General features: G+C 49.7%; 1 protein-coding gene across 2 annotated transcripts in view; it reads right to left on the reverse strand.

Annotated features, from left to right (window-relative positions):
- TBK1 (TANK binding kinase 1) overlaps nucleotides 1–17,500 on the reverse strand; it is an 84,829-nt gene that overhangs the window by 50,807 nt on the left and 16,522 nt on the right. For both annotated transcript variants that reach the window (XM_085870490.1, XM_085870489.1), the window contains exons 2-5: nucleotides 10,457–10,597; nucleotides 9,880–10,009; nucleotides 3,858–4,039; nucleotides 3,578–3,738 (exon numbers count right to left, since the gene is read on the reverse strand). In XM_085870490.1, coding sequence (XP_085726616.1) covers nucleotides 3,578–3,738; nucleotides 3,858–4,039; nucleotides 9,880–10,009; nucleotides 10,457–10,597 — 614 coding nt within the window. The remainder of the gene's footprint in view (nucleotides 1–3,577; nucleotides 3,739–3,857; nucleotides 4,040–9,879; nucleotides 10,010–10,456; nucleotides 10,598–17,500) is intronic.

Consider the following 17,500-nt stretch of genomic DNA (forward strand, 5'->3'; position numbering starts at 1 on the left):
TTGATATTAAACCTCGAAAAGGTTTAATATCAAATCAAATGTTTGATAAAGGTTTAATATTAAATCAAATGTTTGATAAAGAGAGGGGGGGCGAGAGAGAGGGGGGCGAGAGAGAGGGGGCGAGAGAGAGGGGGCGAGAGAGAGGGGGGGCGAGAGAGAGGGGGGCGAGAGAGAGGGGGGCGAGAGAGAGGGGGGGCGAGAGAGAGGGGGGGCGAGAGAGAGGGGGGGGCGAGAGAGAGTGGGGGGGCGAGAGAGAGGGGGGGCGAGAGAGAGGGGGGGCGAGAGAGAGGGGGGGCGAGAGAGAGGGGGTAGAGAGAGAGGGGGGCGAGAGAGAGGGGGGGCGAGAGAGAGGGGGGGGCGAGAGAGAGGGGGGGGCGAGAGAGAGGGGGGCGAGAGAGAGGGGCGAGAGAGAGGGGGCGAGAGAGAGGGGGGGCGAGAGAGAGGGGGGCGGGGAGAGAGAGGGGGCGAGAGAGAGGGGGGCGAGAGAGAGGGGGCGAGAGAGAGGGGGGCGAGAGAGAGGGGGGCGAGAGAGAGGGGGCGAGAGAGAGGGGGGCGAGAGAGAGGGGGCTTAGAGAGAGGGGGGGGCGCAGAGAGAGGGGGGCGAGAGAGAGGGGGGCGAGAGAGAGAGGGGGGGCGCGAGAGAGAGAGGGGGGCGAGAGAGAGAGGGGGGCGAGAGAGAGAGGGGGGCGCAGAGAGAGAGGGGGCGAGAGAGAGAGGGGGGCGAGAGAGAGAGGGGGCGAGAGAGAGAGGGGGGGGCGAGAGAGAGAGGGGGCGAGAGAGAGAGGGGGGCGAGAGAGAGAGGGGGCGAGAGAGAGAGGGGGGCGAGAGAGAGAGGGGGCGAGAGAGAGAGGGGGGCGAGAGAGAGAGGGGGGCGAGAGAGAGAGGGGGCGAGAGAGAGAGGGGCGAGAGAGAGAGGGGGCGAGAGAGAGGGGGGCGAGAGAGAGAGGGGGGGCGAGAGAGAGAGGGGGGCGAGAGAGAGAGGGGGCGAGAGAGAGAGGGGGCGAGAGAGAGAGGGGGGCGAGAGAGAGAGGGGGGCGAGAGAGAGAGGGGGGCGAGAGAGAGAGGGGGCGAGAGAGAGAGGGGGCGAGAGAGAGAGGGGGGCGAGAGAGAGAGGGGGGCGAGAGAGAGAGGGGGCGCAGAGAGAGAGGGGGGCGAGAGAGAGAGGAGGGGCGAGAGAGAGAGGGGGCGAGAGAGAGGGGGGCGAGAGAGAGTGGGGGCGAGAGAGAGGGGGCGAGAGAGAGGGGGGCGAGAGAGAGGGGGGGCGAGAGAGGGGGGCGAGAGAGGGGGGCGAGAGAGGGGGGCGAGAGAGGGGGGGCGAGAGAGGGGGCGAGAGAGGGGGGCGAGAGAGGGGGGCGAGAGGGGGGCGAGAGGGGGGCGAGAGGGGGGCGAGAGGGGCGCAGAGGGAGAGGGGGGGCGAGAGGGGGCGAGAGGGGAAGCGAGAGGGGGAAGCGAGAGGGGGCGAGAGGGGGCGAGAGGGGGGCGAGAGGGGGCGAGAGGGGGGCGAGAGGGGCGAGAGGGGGCGCAGAGGGGGCGAGAGAGGGGCGCAGAGGGGGCTGGAGAGGGGGGCGAGAGGGGGCGAGAGTGGGGGCGAGAGGGGGGCGAGAGGGGTGGGCGAGAGGGGGCGAGAGGGGGGCGGGAGAGGGGCGAGAGTGGGGGCGAGAGGGGGGGCGAGAGGGGGGCGAGAGGGGGCGAGAGGGGGAAGGGAGAGAGGGGGGCGAGAGGGGGCGAGAGTGGGGGCGAGAGGGGGGCGAGAGGGGGGCGAGAGGGGGCGAGAGGGGGGAAGGAGAGGGGGCGAGAGGGGGGCGAGAGAGGCGAGAGAGGGCGAGAGAGGGGCGAGAGAGGGGCGAGAGAGGGGCGAGAGAGGGGGGCGAGAGAGGGGGCGAGAGAGGGGGGGCGAGAGAGGGGGCGAGAGAGAGGGGGCGAGAGAGGGGGGCGAGAGAGAGGGGGCGAGAGAGGGGGCGAGAGAGGGGGCGAGAGAGGGGGCGAGAGAGGGGGCGAGAGAGGGGCGAGAGAGGGGCCAGAGAGGGGGCGAGAGAGGGGCGAGAGAGGGGGGCGAGAGAGGGGGGGCGAGAGAGGGGGGCGAGAGAGGGGGGCGAGAGAGGGGGGCGAGAGAGTGGGGCGAGAGAGGGGGAACTGAGAGAGGGGGGCGAGAGAGGGGGGCGAGAGAGGGGGCTAGAGAGAGGGGGCGAGAGAGGGGGGCGAGAGAGGGGGCGAGAGAGGGGGGCGAGAGAGGGGGGGCGAGAGAGGGGGGCGAGAGAGGGGGCAAGCAGAGAGTGGGGGGCGAGAGAGGGGGCGAGAGAGGGGGCGAGAGAGGGGGGCGAGAGAGGGCGAGAGAGGGGCCAGAGAGAGGGGGCGCAGAGAGGGGCGAGAGGGGGGGCGCAGAGGGGGGCGAGAGGGGGCGAGAGGGGGGCGAGAGAGGGGGCGAGAGAGGGGGCGAGAGAGGGGGCGAGAGAGGGGGGCGAGAGAGGGGGGCGAGAGAGGGGGCGAGAGAGGGGGCGAGAGAGGGGGCGAGAGAGGGGGGCGAGAGAGGGGGGCGAGAGAGGGGGGCGAGAGAGGGGGGCGAGAGAGGGGGGCGAGAGTGGGGGGCGAGAGAGGGGCGAGAGGGGCGCAGAGGGGCGAGAGGGGCGAGAGAGGGGGGAGAGAGGGGGGAGAGAGAGGGGGAGAGAGAGGGGGGAGAGAGAGGGGGGAGAGAGAGGGGGGAGAGAGAGGGGGAGAGAGAGGGGGCGAGGGGGGCGAGGGGCGAGTGGGGCGAGAGAGAGTGGGCAAGAGAGGGCTGCACATACTGGCACTCACCTATGGGCACGCACCTACGGGCCCGTACGAGTAATAATAAAGCCATTTACCAAGTTTTAGTTCAATATATTAATCGGTATGGGAAAAAAGTGGGGGGGGGGACAAAAAACACATGGGATGGATGGACAGGAAACCTATAGTCCCCTCCTGTGAAACTGGAAGGGGACGAATAACACACGCGAGCAACCAATATGCTTTTAAAATCTTCGATTTTCACAAGTAATAAAAAGACAGACAGGGGTGAAAACCTAACCTTGGTCCACCTTCAGTGGCAGAAGTAATAAATTTCACTTTATTTTTTATTTTCAAAGCTTTTGTTTTTGTCAGGTTTAGCTCAAGTACAAAGTGGACGTGAACGGGCTTTGCTTTTTGGGATGCTTTCAAGTTTATGGTGCAGAAGCAGCTACTTAGACAGAGCAAACACCCAAAGATAGAGCAAAGCAGTGTAACCTGGTGTCAAAGGACAGCCAAGAACACCAGACAACTTGCTACCCAGAGTTTAGGCAGCAATTGGTAATTTGATCAGGGTGCAGGCGTTAACTCGCCTACTCTTCACGAAGGACATTGTGGGATCTTTCACGTCCATAAATACCAAGTGCTGGCAGACGGGTGCTCCAGCTTAACGTCTACCCGACAGATGGCACACACATCGATGGCCATTTATAGCTGGGTTGAGATTGGGATCCAGGCTCCACAGCTCAGAGTAGTGTATGTATACCTGTCAGCTGTCGTACCAGCCCAATGAGTGCATAAGTAAGCTCGTACCATAACAAGGCTTGCTTACATTAGTTCCTTGTTTTTCCTCGGCCCTTCATATGGCCGGAAAGGCAGAGTACCCGTCGCCACGTGGTAGAACGTAACACCAATGCTCCACAGGTCTACGGTAGCTCCGTAAGCTTTTTGCAGAGGCTTTTTCAAAACAGCACGCTCATACATGTCTGGATGCTGCAAAACACAAAACGCCACAAAGCAAACGGTGTGGTGAACGTATAAATAACCGATCTAATTTGCTGAGCAAGGCTGGAAGCAAAATCACATCAAGGTAACGAATCAAACAGAATTACCAGGTATTCTTCAGTTCCATATAGCGAGACAAATTGCTCGTCGTCTCCAAGCTGACGAGCCGCGCCAAAGTCAGTGAGTTTGTACACCGATTCACCGTCCGGTGCCATCACCCGCATTATGTTGCCCGGTTTCAGATCACGGTGGATTACCCCCTTCTCACGCAGGTGGTTCATCCCAGATGCTGCACACAAAAGAGAAGAAATAAGACGCCACCAATGTCTTCCACTGCGTCACAACAATTTACCTTCGTGCAAATTTTCACACTGCTCCCAACTACACCCTTCTTGATATTCAGATCAAGAGCCACTTTCTCACACACACATTTGAGAAAGCAGTTCGACAGAATCGTGCCCGAATACAAACTCTGTGGCGAACGCCTCACCATAACCCCGAGTTGTTGGGGACAGTGATGCGTTATTTATTTCAGTTCACCGTTATTTCCCATTGCAGGCTTAAAACACAAAATGGCAGAATGACAGGAATGAGACACGAATTTATACACAGTGACCGCATGATCTCTGGCTGTCATATCCCCAACGAAATTTTAAAGTGCACCTTTAAAGTGTCTTGTACAAATTGATGGCTTTCTGATGAGACCAAATAAGGAGTTGGGCCTGGTGTTGTCTTCAGCTACACAAATGGGCTAGCAGGATAGCCTCAAGGTATGCACACGAAGCTGTCTGGCATGGGTTTGAATGTCGAACCAGCTATAAACTGTCATCCCAGCGTTTAACAGGCACGGTGACTCTTCAATGTGTGGGCGCTCCCTCGGGTGGACGTTAAACTGGGCGTCTCATCTGACAGTATTAGTTGGTGGATGTTAAAGATCCAACAGTGTCCTTGATGAAGAGTAGGCAAGCTATCAGCAGAACCCTGAACAAATTATAAACTCCTTCTCTAACCTGAGTGGGAATTGCATCAGCAGAAAAGCCGCACCCCCAGCAATTCAGCAAATTATGCAAGCAGCAGTCAAGTGCTGCATTTTAAAGGAAAGTAAAGCCACACAAACCATAATATTCAAGCCACCAGGTATCGTGACGCCTCAAATCTGGTGACGTGCATCAGTTTTCAATGAGCCGAACGCTGAATGATGTCACGCAGCATTTATTGGTAAAAACGGTAATACAGACTAAATCGTGGTGAAAACCGATATTCCATGAATCTTTCGATTCTATGAGGATACATACGCCATCGGATGGCGTTAGACGATGATAACCTGTAAATCAGCCGAGGTCGAGCAGAGCGACATCGAGACTAGCAAAAGTTCCCATGTGAAACACCCTGGAACCCATCCCTGCAGAAAACAGACTTTTGGAATGCCGGCCACCTTTTCCATCCAGTAATCATGCAACTTTGGTCAAACATTATCCATGGGTTTGTGTTTTTATCCCGCCCCCCCCCTCCCCGGAGGGAGGGAGCGGGATATTGTAATCGTCCGGTTTGTAGATTTCGTAAATATATTGATGACTTCAGTCATCTGTTTGTGTATTTGTTTGTTTGTGTGTGTTTGTGTGTTTGTTTGTAGGCACGATAACTCGAGAACGGAAGAAGCTACCAATGTCAAATTACACCACGTGATTCAGGAGGGTGATGGCTAGCGCCGATTCGATTTTGGTCAAAATCGGTCAAAGGTCAAGGTCACAGTGAGGTCAAACATTCGATTTTTGATGGTTTGGTACAGAATCATCGTAGAAACTTCTGGTTTGCGTCGCTACCTTCTCTCAAGACAGCTTTTATTGGACAAGGTCAGAGGTCAAGTTGACGATTTCGTAAGTACCAGTCTATGACTGCTCGTTTGTCTGTTTGTCTGTCTGTCTGTCTGTCTGTCCGTTAGCAACTTTACGGCAAAACGGCTTTAGCAAACACTATCAAATTTAATCCACAGGTGGGCAATGAACCTTGGACGACCCCATTAACTTTTGGGTCCAATTGGATCAAAGGTCAAGGTCACGTAAAGATCAGAATCGTTTTTCGCTCATAACTTCGTCAAAAATTATCTGATTTACTTCAAACTAAGCTTATAGTGAACCTTATTCTATTTGTCACTTATAATCCGACCCATTCCGATAGTGAAAAATGCATATTTGTGAAGATCGGTAGGGTCCGAAGTTTTGGGGGTCATGGCCATCGATCAAAATTACAAATTTTCCATTATAAATCAAAAAAAGGTTAGGAATATGCATGTTTACTATGGAAGACATATATCAAGTCCTTTCTTGGCTTTCATTCGACACCATGACATTAAGTGGCCAAGAAAGGTCAAAATCATTTTACGGTCATAACTTCGTCAAAAATGGTTTAATTGACTTCAAACGAAGACTAAAATATTCCTTATAATCAACATTCAGGTTAAGGATGTATCAAATTTAAATTTGATCCCCAAAATAACTTTATGCCTTAAATGAGAGGGATTTTTTGTGCCTGGCACCACTTGTTTGTGTGTTTTTCTCCACAACTGCTCGGCGGATCGAGACGAAATTTTCACCATAGGTGTGACGACTCATGTAGAATGTTTTAATGATAATGATGTCATAGGTCACGTGGTGTAGCAGCCATGTTGGGAAAACGGAAAAACTTTGGATCTCTATCTCTGAAACCACAACAAGGAAAAATAGCTCTGCAAAGCGTGCGTAACCCCTAAGCCCCTTGACGCAAACCAATTTCAAGATGGTGGCCATATTGAAAATTGCAGCACGCCCATTTTTGAAAGGAACCTTCCGCGACTCAACCCCAACACACGCTGCAAAAATCGGGCTGCCATGGAGGCCACATTGAAAATCGCAGCACGCCCATTTTCGAAAGGAACGTTCCTCTACTCAACCCCAATACACTCTGCAACAATGGATTTAATCGGACAAGGCGTTCTCCTCGAAATCGACGGAAACCAACTTCAAGATGGCTGCCATGGAGGCCACATTGAAAATCGCAGCGCGCCCATTTTCGAAAGGAACCTTCCTCTACCCAACTCCAACATACCCTGCAAAAATGGATTTAATCGGACAAGGTATTCTCCTCGAAATCGACGGAAACCAATTTCAACATGGCTGCCATGGAGGCCACATTGAAAATCGCAGCGCGCCCATTTTCGAAAGGAACCTTCCTCTACCAAACCCCAACATACCCTGCAAAAATGGATTTAATCGGACAAGGCGTTCTCGAAATTTACAGAAACCAAAAGTTGACAGACCCCCGGACGGACGCCCGGACGCCCGCCGGACAACGCCTGTGACGACAATACCCTTAGCCCAATTCGGGCTGAGCGGTAAAAAATTGAAAATTAGCACACTGCAAGTACTCCTCAGAGGGAATGTGTGTGATTTTTCGTGACATCATAGGTGCCTTCATTATGACGTCACAATTGCATATGTATAACACTACATCTGACGAGTACGAAAATTGAGGGTCATCTTGGGATAAAATGGTCCACAGAAAAAAAAAATATGACGTCATCGGTCACGTGATTCAGCATCCATGTTAAAAAATAAAATTTAATATTTTTTTTAAGCCTTCAAAAATCTATTCTGAAGTGGCTGAACAGATCGAGGCAAAACTACACATATGACAGCCTATCCATGAGGAACAAAAGGTTCACACATATAACGTCGGTCACATGATTTGGCAGCCATATTGGATTTATCCTAAAACCGATTTAAAAAAAAAGATCTTCTCCAGAACATCTGGACAGATCGAGGGGAAACCACACAAATGTTGAAGCCTAGGCTGTACAAGTGGTGTCAAGGAATAATTGACAGGTCACATGGTTTGGCAGCCATATTGGATTGAAGAAAATATTAAATGATGTTTTCTCTGGAACGTAATCAATCGACATGAAACTTCACAATTATGATCTAGTAGTGATGGGGAATAAGTTTTAAATTTCAACCTGATCCGACGCATGGTCTGGCAGCCAGAATTATTTATTTTTTTGATCTGGGTTCTTTTTCTTTTTTTTTTAAATAAGGCTCACTTGGCTGTGCTTGGATGGGTTTGAGGGTTGAGGAGTTGCAGCTGAAACCTAAATCCTATCCAGGTTCCTCCTGAAGACTTAATCTTTGCTTTTTTCTTGTTCGGGTTCCTTATGATTACTCCAATGCAGTATTGTACCTATTTGGTCTTCCATTTGATTTGAATTGAATTTATTTTAATCCCATTCTGAATTCAATTGAATAATGAATAATATTTTAAATCTCATGGGTCAGGGTCAGGTGTCCGATCAAAGTGGGACGTCTTGGTACCCGGTCATTACTGCCAGCAGTTATTAAGTGGCACTTCGAATTATGTCTCATTAATTACGTAACACACCAGTACACATACGCCACACAAAACAAGTCCTGGTGAGGGTCTGCAATCTCTGATTGCTCTTTTTCTGGTTCCTCCTTTCGCTCGTTCCTTCTGGATCTGTAAAGAATTGTGAATACAATTGGAAGATCACAACCATCTTTGCAAAGAATCTGCCTGGTTATCGGCAATCATCAAACATGGTGAAATAGCACAATCAATTAATCGCTCTCCTTTAAAGCCAGTCCAACATCCGCCATACGTGTCATGAAATAAAGCGCTGTATCCCACAATTCCTTTTTGTACAAGTCATGATGTAATTGAATCTCGGGTTTATTGTGGCCTGTATAAATTAACGACGACAAAGCTTGCAGCATATACTCGTCACAAAGATGTCTTGTACCGATCTGACTCTCGATGTAAATGGACTCATTCAAAACCTCAGTTTGGGCATACTGTGCTACGAGGAAACGCAGTCCTTGGCAAGATATTCCAGGCCATTTATTCTTTCGGCAAGCACTACAAGCATTAAACAACCCATGGCATCAAAAGGAGTTGTTATTCATTTTGTCAGCATGGTGGATACAGTACTTGCGCGAAAGAATTGGGAGCGCGCACAACAAGATGATGCCGATGTGTGCAGATGCAGAGAACAGAAAGACGGTCAAGGCAGAGAGGCAATCGACTTGCATGAAACATTGAAGATCGGCTCCAAGTTATTACAAGAGTGTTACGCCAAAAGGAAATCCAACACAGTTTCAGGAAGACCAATTGCCCAATCAGAAACTACATAATTTGGTCATTTCACCATGAACTAGAACAGCACTCGGTAGAGCACGTATCTCCGCCAGGCTGAACGGTTTACGTTTTGTATCCCACTGATAGGCCGGATCTCGAACCGGAGCTGAAACAAAGTTGAATCGACTTGTTCTCGTCACCAAATGAACTCATCCACAACTTTTTGAAATATCGTGCTATATAACGTTTTTGGCCCTGTCTCCCAATGGTTGTTGTTGTTTCGTATGCAGCCTGTGACTGCAGGTTGCATCATTTTCTGGAAGCACAGCTGTGCCACTGATGCAGTGCCAATGTTACCAATAAGCTGGCACTCATTTTGCTAACCTTGGAATGATGACAAGCTGAGTCAACCCACCTGGTGTTACTTCAACAGAACAACAGGGGGTGGGGGGTCAAACTCAGGACCCCAAGATCTTGAGCCAGACACCTTAACCATCAAGCCAACACCAGGATTTCTCCCAATGAAGAATCATCACTGAAAATATAAATAAAAAAAAACTCTGGAATCCAAATCCAGATTCAGATCTTCACCAAAATTGAATCAATTCTTCCTCGTCACACACCCAACGTGCGCACCAAGTTTTGTCTGAATCAGTCCACAACTTTGAGATATCGTGCTTCGTGTCTTTTTTGGCCCTATCTCTCAATGGTGAAGAATCACTATAAAAATTACAGTATCCGGTCCAGATCTTCACCAAAATCTAATCAGTTAGTTCTTGTCACACACCAAACCTGTGCACAAAATTTCATCCGGATCCATCCACAACTTTTTGAGATATCCTGCTCACAGGCAAAAAAAAAAAAACCAGACAGACAGGGATGAAAACACAACCTCCATCCACCTTTGGTGGTGGAGGTAACAAATCCAATGTGTCTCCATCAGTGTCCAAATAAACACATGTAAAGGCAAACAGATTGCAAGGGACAAACGTCAGATTGACTGACCCACGTCTCGAAGCACAACGAGGAACTCCGACTCGGGCAAGCCGTGAGCGTTCTCCGGCTCGTCCAGAATCGTATACAGGCTTCCACCACCGCAAAGCTCCATCACTATCACCTTGAGGTTGCTGCTGTTCTGTTGGAGGTACAAGCCGTCAGCAACATCTCCTTTTACAGCCATTCGGCAATCTCTCGCGAAACTCGGTGTTGCACAAGCTATCGACAGAAGCGCACCGATTTTGTGAATACTTTTCCTTCTTAGCTGTAACAGAAAGAAGACTGCAGCATAATCATCAATGCTGGTTTATGACAATGAAATCATGTTCCACGAGTTAACACAACCTTCAGCAAATGCATTGATCAACAGCACAATGCATGTGTTGCAACCGAATTGTGGGGACAACAGTCACGTTGGCGACTCAGATGGTTATCAGATGAAGGGCTGTGGCTCGAATCATCAACCGCACCTCGAGTCCCACGGCTGTGAGCATACTCTTATTGACTTTCAGTTGAGACGAGTATTCCAAATTTGCGGAGAGACTACTGCTCCCAAAAAAGTCCTTCTATTCAAAACAGTACTAACCTCATCTTCAACAGCAAAGAGCTTGACAATATTCTTGTGGTTGAGTTTCTGCAGGACTTCAAACTCTCGCGTTTGCACATCACGAGGACGAACGTAGCTTGCTCGGTTGAACACTTTCACAGCATGGAGATCCCCAGTTTTCTTCACACCGCAAAAAAAAAACAGCAGATCATAGTCTGGCACATGATAGGATGTATACAAGATTACATTTACAATTTTAACAACTAGACTCCATGCCCGGAAGAAGCAAGGAATGACATGGGGTTGAGGTAAATACCAGAGTAATCAAGCAAATAAACAAGTAATCAAAAGGAACAGGCTCCCGAAAGTACTGTTACGGTTGTGGAAATTCGCATTACACCAGAAAGAGTCCTCAGGTGAGATATAATCGGTAAGTTCATGTGTCATTAGCCCAAACCTGTTGTATAGAGGGAATATGTGCGATTCATCCGGGCTGCGATGCTTTGAGTGAGCCATTTTTCTTTCTCTCTTGTTATTTTCAACCATTAAGCCGCCAACAACTCAAACACCACCCCAACAACCAAATCGCCACCATCAACAATGCCCCCGAACAACTCCACCAAACCGCCACAACCTTCACATCCACAACCCAACCCCGCAAGCGTCGCCTCACCCGCCATTCTCCGACGACGCTCAACAACGCCCCCGAACAACACCACCACCTTCGCCTTTCTCCTTCACAACTACCAACCACACCACCTGTGAACACTGAACGTCGGGCTGTCTTGGGCCCGTTCGGCGATTGGTGCAAAACACATCGAGCGGGAATGGCGGCCTCTCCGAGGGAGAAATTCGGATCAGGAAGGCTTCACGCCCCTTTTTCTCCGTCCAATGGGCGAGCGACAGGCGGTATGGCCCCGCCTCCAAGCACGATGAACGTGGATTCTTTACAAGAGGAATTCGGATCAGAAAAGGCTCACACCCCTTTTTGCCGCACCAATGGCTGAACAGAGGGTGGCATGGCCCCGCCTCCAATCGCGTTTTGATCCGAATATTTGCATATAGGCTCCTCCTGAGGCCTATAAATACGTGAGCACAAGGTGACTCAGGTGTTGAGTTCGGTTGAGTTCAGTTCAGTGCGGAGTTGAGTTGAGTTCGCACGGGTCAAGTGGAGATGGAGGTCGTCAACGAGGTTGCGGTGTGGGGGTCGCTCGTCTCGTCGTGGGGTCCAAACCACCCAGCTATTCCCCTCTCCCTGAGCATCAGCAATTCCCCCCCCCATCCGCGCTGAGATAGTGCTGGGGGGGGGGGCGTTCCTCCCCCACCCAAAACGTGGTGCCAACAAAACCGATCGCGCGGAGCACGCCGGAGAGGGCTCACCGACCATGCCAGGGGCACGGAGTCGGGGCACAGCTGCGCGAACATTGCGGCTTGCCCGCCATCGCGTCACGAGGACGCGGGTAAGACCTTCCCGGTCTCGTGGACCTGGCCGATCCTCCAGGATCCACATACATTTGGTCTACGGACCTGTCTGCCTCAATGTCTGTGAGGGTGGCTTTCTTTTCTTTCGGGTTGAATGCATGCTGTGGAGCAGTGTCCAACAAGTAGAACTGTTTAAGTGTTGTAAATAATTGCCCCCTTTTATTCAGTGTTAACTCTTTCCTTGCATTTGTTGCACGATTGTATGCCTCTAAAATACGTGCTTCCGTGTGTGTAAATAAATGTGCATTGCTTGTTGAACTGTTTCCCACTTTGCTTCGTCTCCTTCCTTTTATTGAATCTCCATCTTGCATCAAGTAAGGGATTGATAGTGGATTTAAAATGCCCGGTAAATAATCCTAACCGTTGAGGTCGACGATAACTCCGCTCGGTTATCTCTGCAGCACGGAATGAACCGCTTAAGCGGTTCGTGTCTGAAGTCGACCTGCGGCGAGGTACGATCGCCCGGTCGACCACTCGCGCAGGTACTTAGGTAGGTCGAATTTGGCGAGCAACCCTATCCTGCGCGGGTGGGCAATTGACACGATCGTGGTGAGCTTAAATCCCCACCCGTGACTGGCTCCGGGCGGTAGTTCCCGGAGGGTCACGACTGAATTGTCCATCCGGTGGGCGACATGTCGCGATTCGAGTTACGTGGCCGATCGCACGGCGGCGGGCGTGAATTCGCAACATTACTACATGACCTAAAAGTAATAAATTATCAGGGGAAGGTCTCAGGTTTCTCCCTTCTGAGCACACAGCTCAATGCTGTGATCACAGTTTATGCGTACACTCTGTACATTTGTCCTGCATGGAATTTACGTGCAAGCTCCACCACAATCATTTATCCAACAATTGATTGGAAAATAAAAAAAATCTGCATAGATATGACGTGTGTGTGTGTGTGTGTGTGTGTGTGTGTGTGTGTGTGTGTGTGTGTGTGTGTGTGTGTGTGTGTGTGTGTGTGTGTGTGTGTGTGTGTGTGTGTGTGTGTGTGTGTATACACAGTTATGTGGAAGGGGAATGGACGGGGGGGGGGGAGGAATCATTTGATAGAATGTGGGAAGAATAGCATGGACCGTATGTTGAAGTAGGGCAACGTTACTCCTGTATTAGGGATCTGTCAGAGCTCAGTCGCACGTAATATGTCCAGACATGACAGAAGTAAATAATTACCATGATTTTAAAAGAATTTATTTATACGAGTAGGTGCAAAAAAAAAAAAAGAATTGTGACAATGTCTTTGTGGAGACATTGTGCCCATACGTGTGTGGTCGTACGTGCAAAAAAAATAAAAATAATAAAATAAAGAATTGTGACGTCAATCGTGACATCATATCACCGTGTCCTGTCATTGCTTTGGTAAATAAATGGCCATAACTTGGGAACCACTTATCCGATTAATATCAAACCTTGAAAAGGCACATCCTCAGGTCCCCAGCAATATACCTGGCAAGTTTCAATTAGATTGGACCAGTGGTTGTCGAGAAACAGCGGTCACAGGCACGCACGCACACATTGCTGGAATTATAGATAGATTACATTTGATCCATTTTGATACATATACTACTATTCTGTAGACTTGCCATTTGCAGATTTCAACGCTTTTACTCTCAGGCAAAGAACTAACGAGTTCCGAAATTTTCTCTTGTGGGATTTCCGTCCCAAATGGTTTAACAATTCTGCTCATGGTGTTGGTTTCCTGGAATTTTTCAGCACAGCTCGATCCAATATGGCCCAGAGGTGTTCAATGGGATTCATGTCAGGAGACTGAATTGGCCATGGAAGTCATGTGATCCCATTTCTGTCCTGCCATTCTTTGGTCTTTCTTGCAGTGTGGCATGGAGCTCCATCTTCTATGAACAGTGTTGTTTTTGACCATCTGACCAGTGGAGAAGACACGGTGAAGTCCATCCTCAAGGATAGAAATGTATATTGTCGAGTTGATGTTGCAAACACACTCCACAAGCTCTGACCGTACAGTGCTCCAGATTGCTCCCCACACCATCATTGAAAAACCCACCGTGTTTGACAGTTTGCTGCAATCGGTTCAAAGAGAACTCTTGACTGGGAAGTCTCCAGACCCAAACACGTTCACTTTCAGAAAATTGAGCAAATTGGGTCTCACCTGAAAAAAAATGACAGTTTACCAAAACTCCAAGGGTCTGGTGCCCATCTCGTCAGCCCACTTCTTTCTCCTTTGAATGTTGGCTGGTCGAAGAAGAGGTTTTCTCCTCACTGCTCTCTCATCGTAGCCCAGGTGATGAAGGTACCGCACGGCAGTTCTCAAGCTAACTTGGACCTCCTCTGCAAAATCTGCTGCCTTGCAACGGGGAGTTTTCTCAATGGACCGCTTGACAGCTCGAAGACACCTTGCTGAGGGCCCAGATCGACCAGAATGGGAATCTGTGGATTCTTTGCCTTCACTGGTGAATTGCACAATCACCCGATTGACCGTAGAAAGCGGAATTCCAAGGTTGTGAGCTATCTGACTCCACCTTCCGATTGGCCCACAATTCGTCCTCTTTGAAAAATCGCAAAGGTCATGTGCTCCCTGGGTTCGAGGCATAGTGAACTGTCATACACGACCCAGGAACTTGTTTCTGCAAATAAATAGTTGAATATTATGACAAATCACTGAGTAAAATTACTTTATGCAGATGAAATGAATAAATTTAAAGTGTCCATTTACTTATGTCATGTCTGTAGACGGTGGGGGCAGTGACTGTAAACAATAGAGCAGAATAGGGTGTTGGTGTATTGTGAAGAACATCCTATGCATGTGAGGCCAGGTGAGAACTTGGGCATAAAGACATCAAGAAAGCATTTCGCGCATTTAAAATGACATCATTATGGGCCGTTTGTACATAGGACTGTAGACCACGGCGACGAAGTAGGCTGTGGAGCCCTGGAAAGGGGCAGAACATTTTAACTTGGGGCCGCCTACATAGGGAATGACGGCCCGAACAATGGCACTGCCCACAAGCAGCAGGCGGCCAATGAATGGAACCACCCACTATGTATGAAGGTGATCCCAGAGGAGGAAGACGCCATGTCCATGCATGCATATGACATTTGAGTTGCAGATCGCAGTCTCCCTGGAGGCGTGGGTTTGAATCCCACTCCTGATACCAGTCGTAACGTCAACCGGGGGGGTCTTCTGAAGCCGACCCGATGGTGGTGTTATTTATTTAATTCCCCCACAGGATAGACAATCACGCAAGGGACCAGAGCAAAATTAAGCCCTCATGCAGCCCAGTGGGAATAAATTCCTCGTCTTTTAAATTTGAATTTTACCAGGATTAAAACCTCCCATAAGGATTTACCCAAATTGGGCTGAAATGTAATTATAGACATACTCACGTAATATTAACAAATTACCATAATCATCATCATCATCATTTCAAGCGTATGCAATTAAAAGACACTCTCACGTACCCTTTATCATTAACATTTCAATAGTACGCAAATAATTAATATACATAGACACACTCACGTTCTTTGCAGAGACAGACAGACAAACAGACAAACCCAAATGCAATACCCTCTCCTTTGGCGAGGGTAAAAATCTAAATGGCCACAAGCACACAGTCATGCAGTCATACTCATAATGGTGTGAACCAGGTGAGGCCTTTTAAAAAGGTTACCGGTACAGGATATCGCAATGGAGCTCCACCACGAGGTCTCCAGCCACGGCATGGCCCAACGCACAGAGAAAGCGTCCCATGGTCAAAGTGAATGGGGAAAGCGAAGCGGCAGGCAAGCTTCAATGAAGGGCAGCCAGGGAGAACAACAGGCTGCAAGTGCGATAAAGCAAAGGCCAGACAAAATCCTCAAGAGTGAACAGCACGTGTGTAGGGCCCAGCTCACAGCACTGGCTCCAACAGCATGCCGTATCCTCTCTAATGAACCAGCTCAACTCGCTGGGTCCACATTCCAACTCAACTCCAACCCAGCAACATCAACTCAATCTCCTACTTATCTCACCCCTGTGGCAGTCCCTTTTATCACCTTCCCCACGCACACCACCAGGGGTGCCTTGTTCACCGTCCAGTGCAAATTATGGAGTGCATCGTCACCTCTGGGATGATGTCACGTGGTGTCGTAATCAGGATGGCCCGGGCCATCACGGAACGCTGAGGAGGCCTCATCAGCCCACAAGGGAGAGAAACGTCTAAAATATTTCAGCTTTCTTCTTACTTTGCCTGAAACCTCACATGGCTGAAAGAGAGAATGAAAACACAATGCTTTCCTACCTAATGTTAATGTCAACACAGCCCCTCTCATGGCAGAAAACAAAACAACTTAACTCTAGCAAATCCCTGTTACAGAAGAATGTTCTAAGCTAATTGAGCACATGGACCACCTAACTTATCATCGACCTATTACGTACCCCCTCAAACATAACACAGCCTCCCCCCCACCTCCCTTTGGACTTTAGTCTCCCAACAAGATCACTCGATGGGGCCAAGATCCAAACCTCATCTCTTAAATATTCATCCTCTATCTTATCCATCAAATCACGAGGGGGTTGTTGTGGATGAAACCACATCTGCCTTACCGACCTACACTTATCCTTCTACTCCGTTGGTTTCAAAAATGTACAGCATTTGGAAAAACAGCACAGGGGAAATTCTGGTCCTCACCCACTGAATTTCTTAATCAGGTGTTCTTGGGGCAGGAAAGAAAATGGCACACAAAACAGACCTACCTTATCAGACAAATTAACTTTTTCAAAACAGAAACCACATCTACATGTGAATTTGGAAATGACGTATGAATGCTAAATGAGGCCTTTTGCACATGCACTGCGTGTGTGCGTGTGCGTGTTGAACCTTAAGGGACACTTTGAACCTGTCATTATTCGTGTGAAATAGTCTTTTAAACACAAGTTTGAGCATTGAAGGAAAGAGTCGCAATTACAAGATGATTAACCATAATTGTCGTGTTCCTGAATGCAAATTGGAGTCGTGGAAATATAAAAATACGATAAATATCCGTGGATGAGGAGTCGGGTTCCTATCATTTCCTGGAAATACAATTGGCTAGTGGTGGCCATGGAGACAACACACACAGATATGGCACGAGAACCAAACACATATATACACATACTTATAGTTACGGATTTGGAAGCCATTTGTACACAAACAGACAGCAGTCCTCAAGCTTAGCTATTTCGATAAGTATGTGTTTATAGTTAGGGTCCCGTCCCTTATGTCTAATGGGAATTTCATGTGTGCGCTGCGAGCTTCTTTTATAGTTAGTTTTGTACATCGATCCCCTCCACTCCTTCAGCGCCATTATGCACGTCTTTGAGGCCATGGTCATCGGCGGGGGTGAGATCGCTTCAGCCTTAACCCCGCCCCAGCGAGATGGAATGTTCCTCATGAGTGTGAGCCTCATGGAGTGGACTTTTCCGGGGTTCCTTGGTCATGTTAGTGCTCGTGGTGGTCGATCGTCGTTCGAGGCTGGCCGGGTCGTTCCTGGATCCTGGCTGCGCTCATTTGGATTCTGGATCGTGGATTTGAGTCCCACCGTGGTGGGTTGTGTTGGAGCGCTCGAGTTAGGGATCCCCGTTCCCCTCCACGGACCCCGAGCCCGAGT

This window comes from Eptatretus burgeri, chromosome 2, assembly GCF_056783735.1.
Source record: "Eptatretus burgeri isolate ZD-2024b chromosome 2, Ebu_testis_v1, whole genome shotgun sequence".
NCBI lineage: Eukaryota > Metazoa > Chordata > Myxini > Myxiniformes > Myxinidae > Eptatretus > Eptatretus burgeri.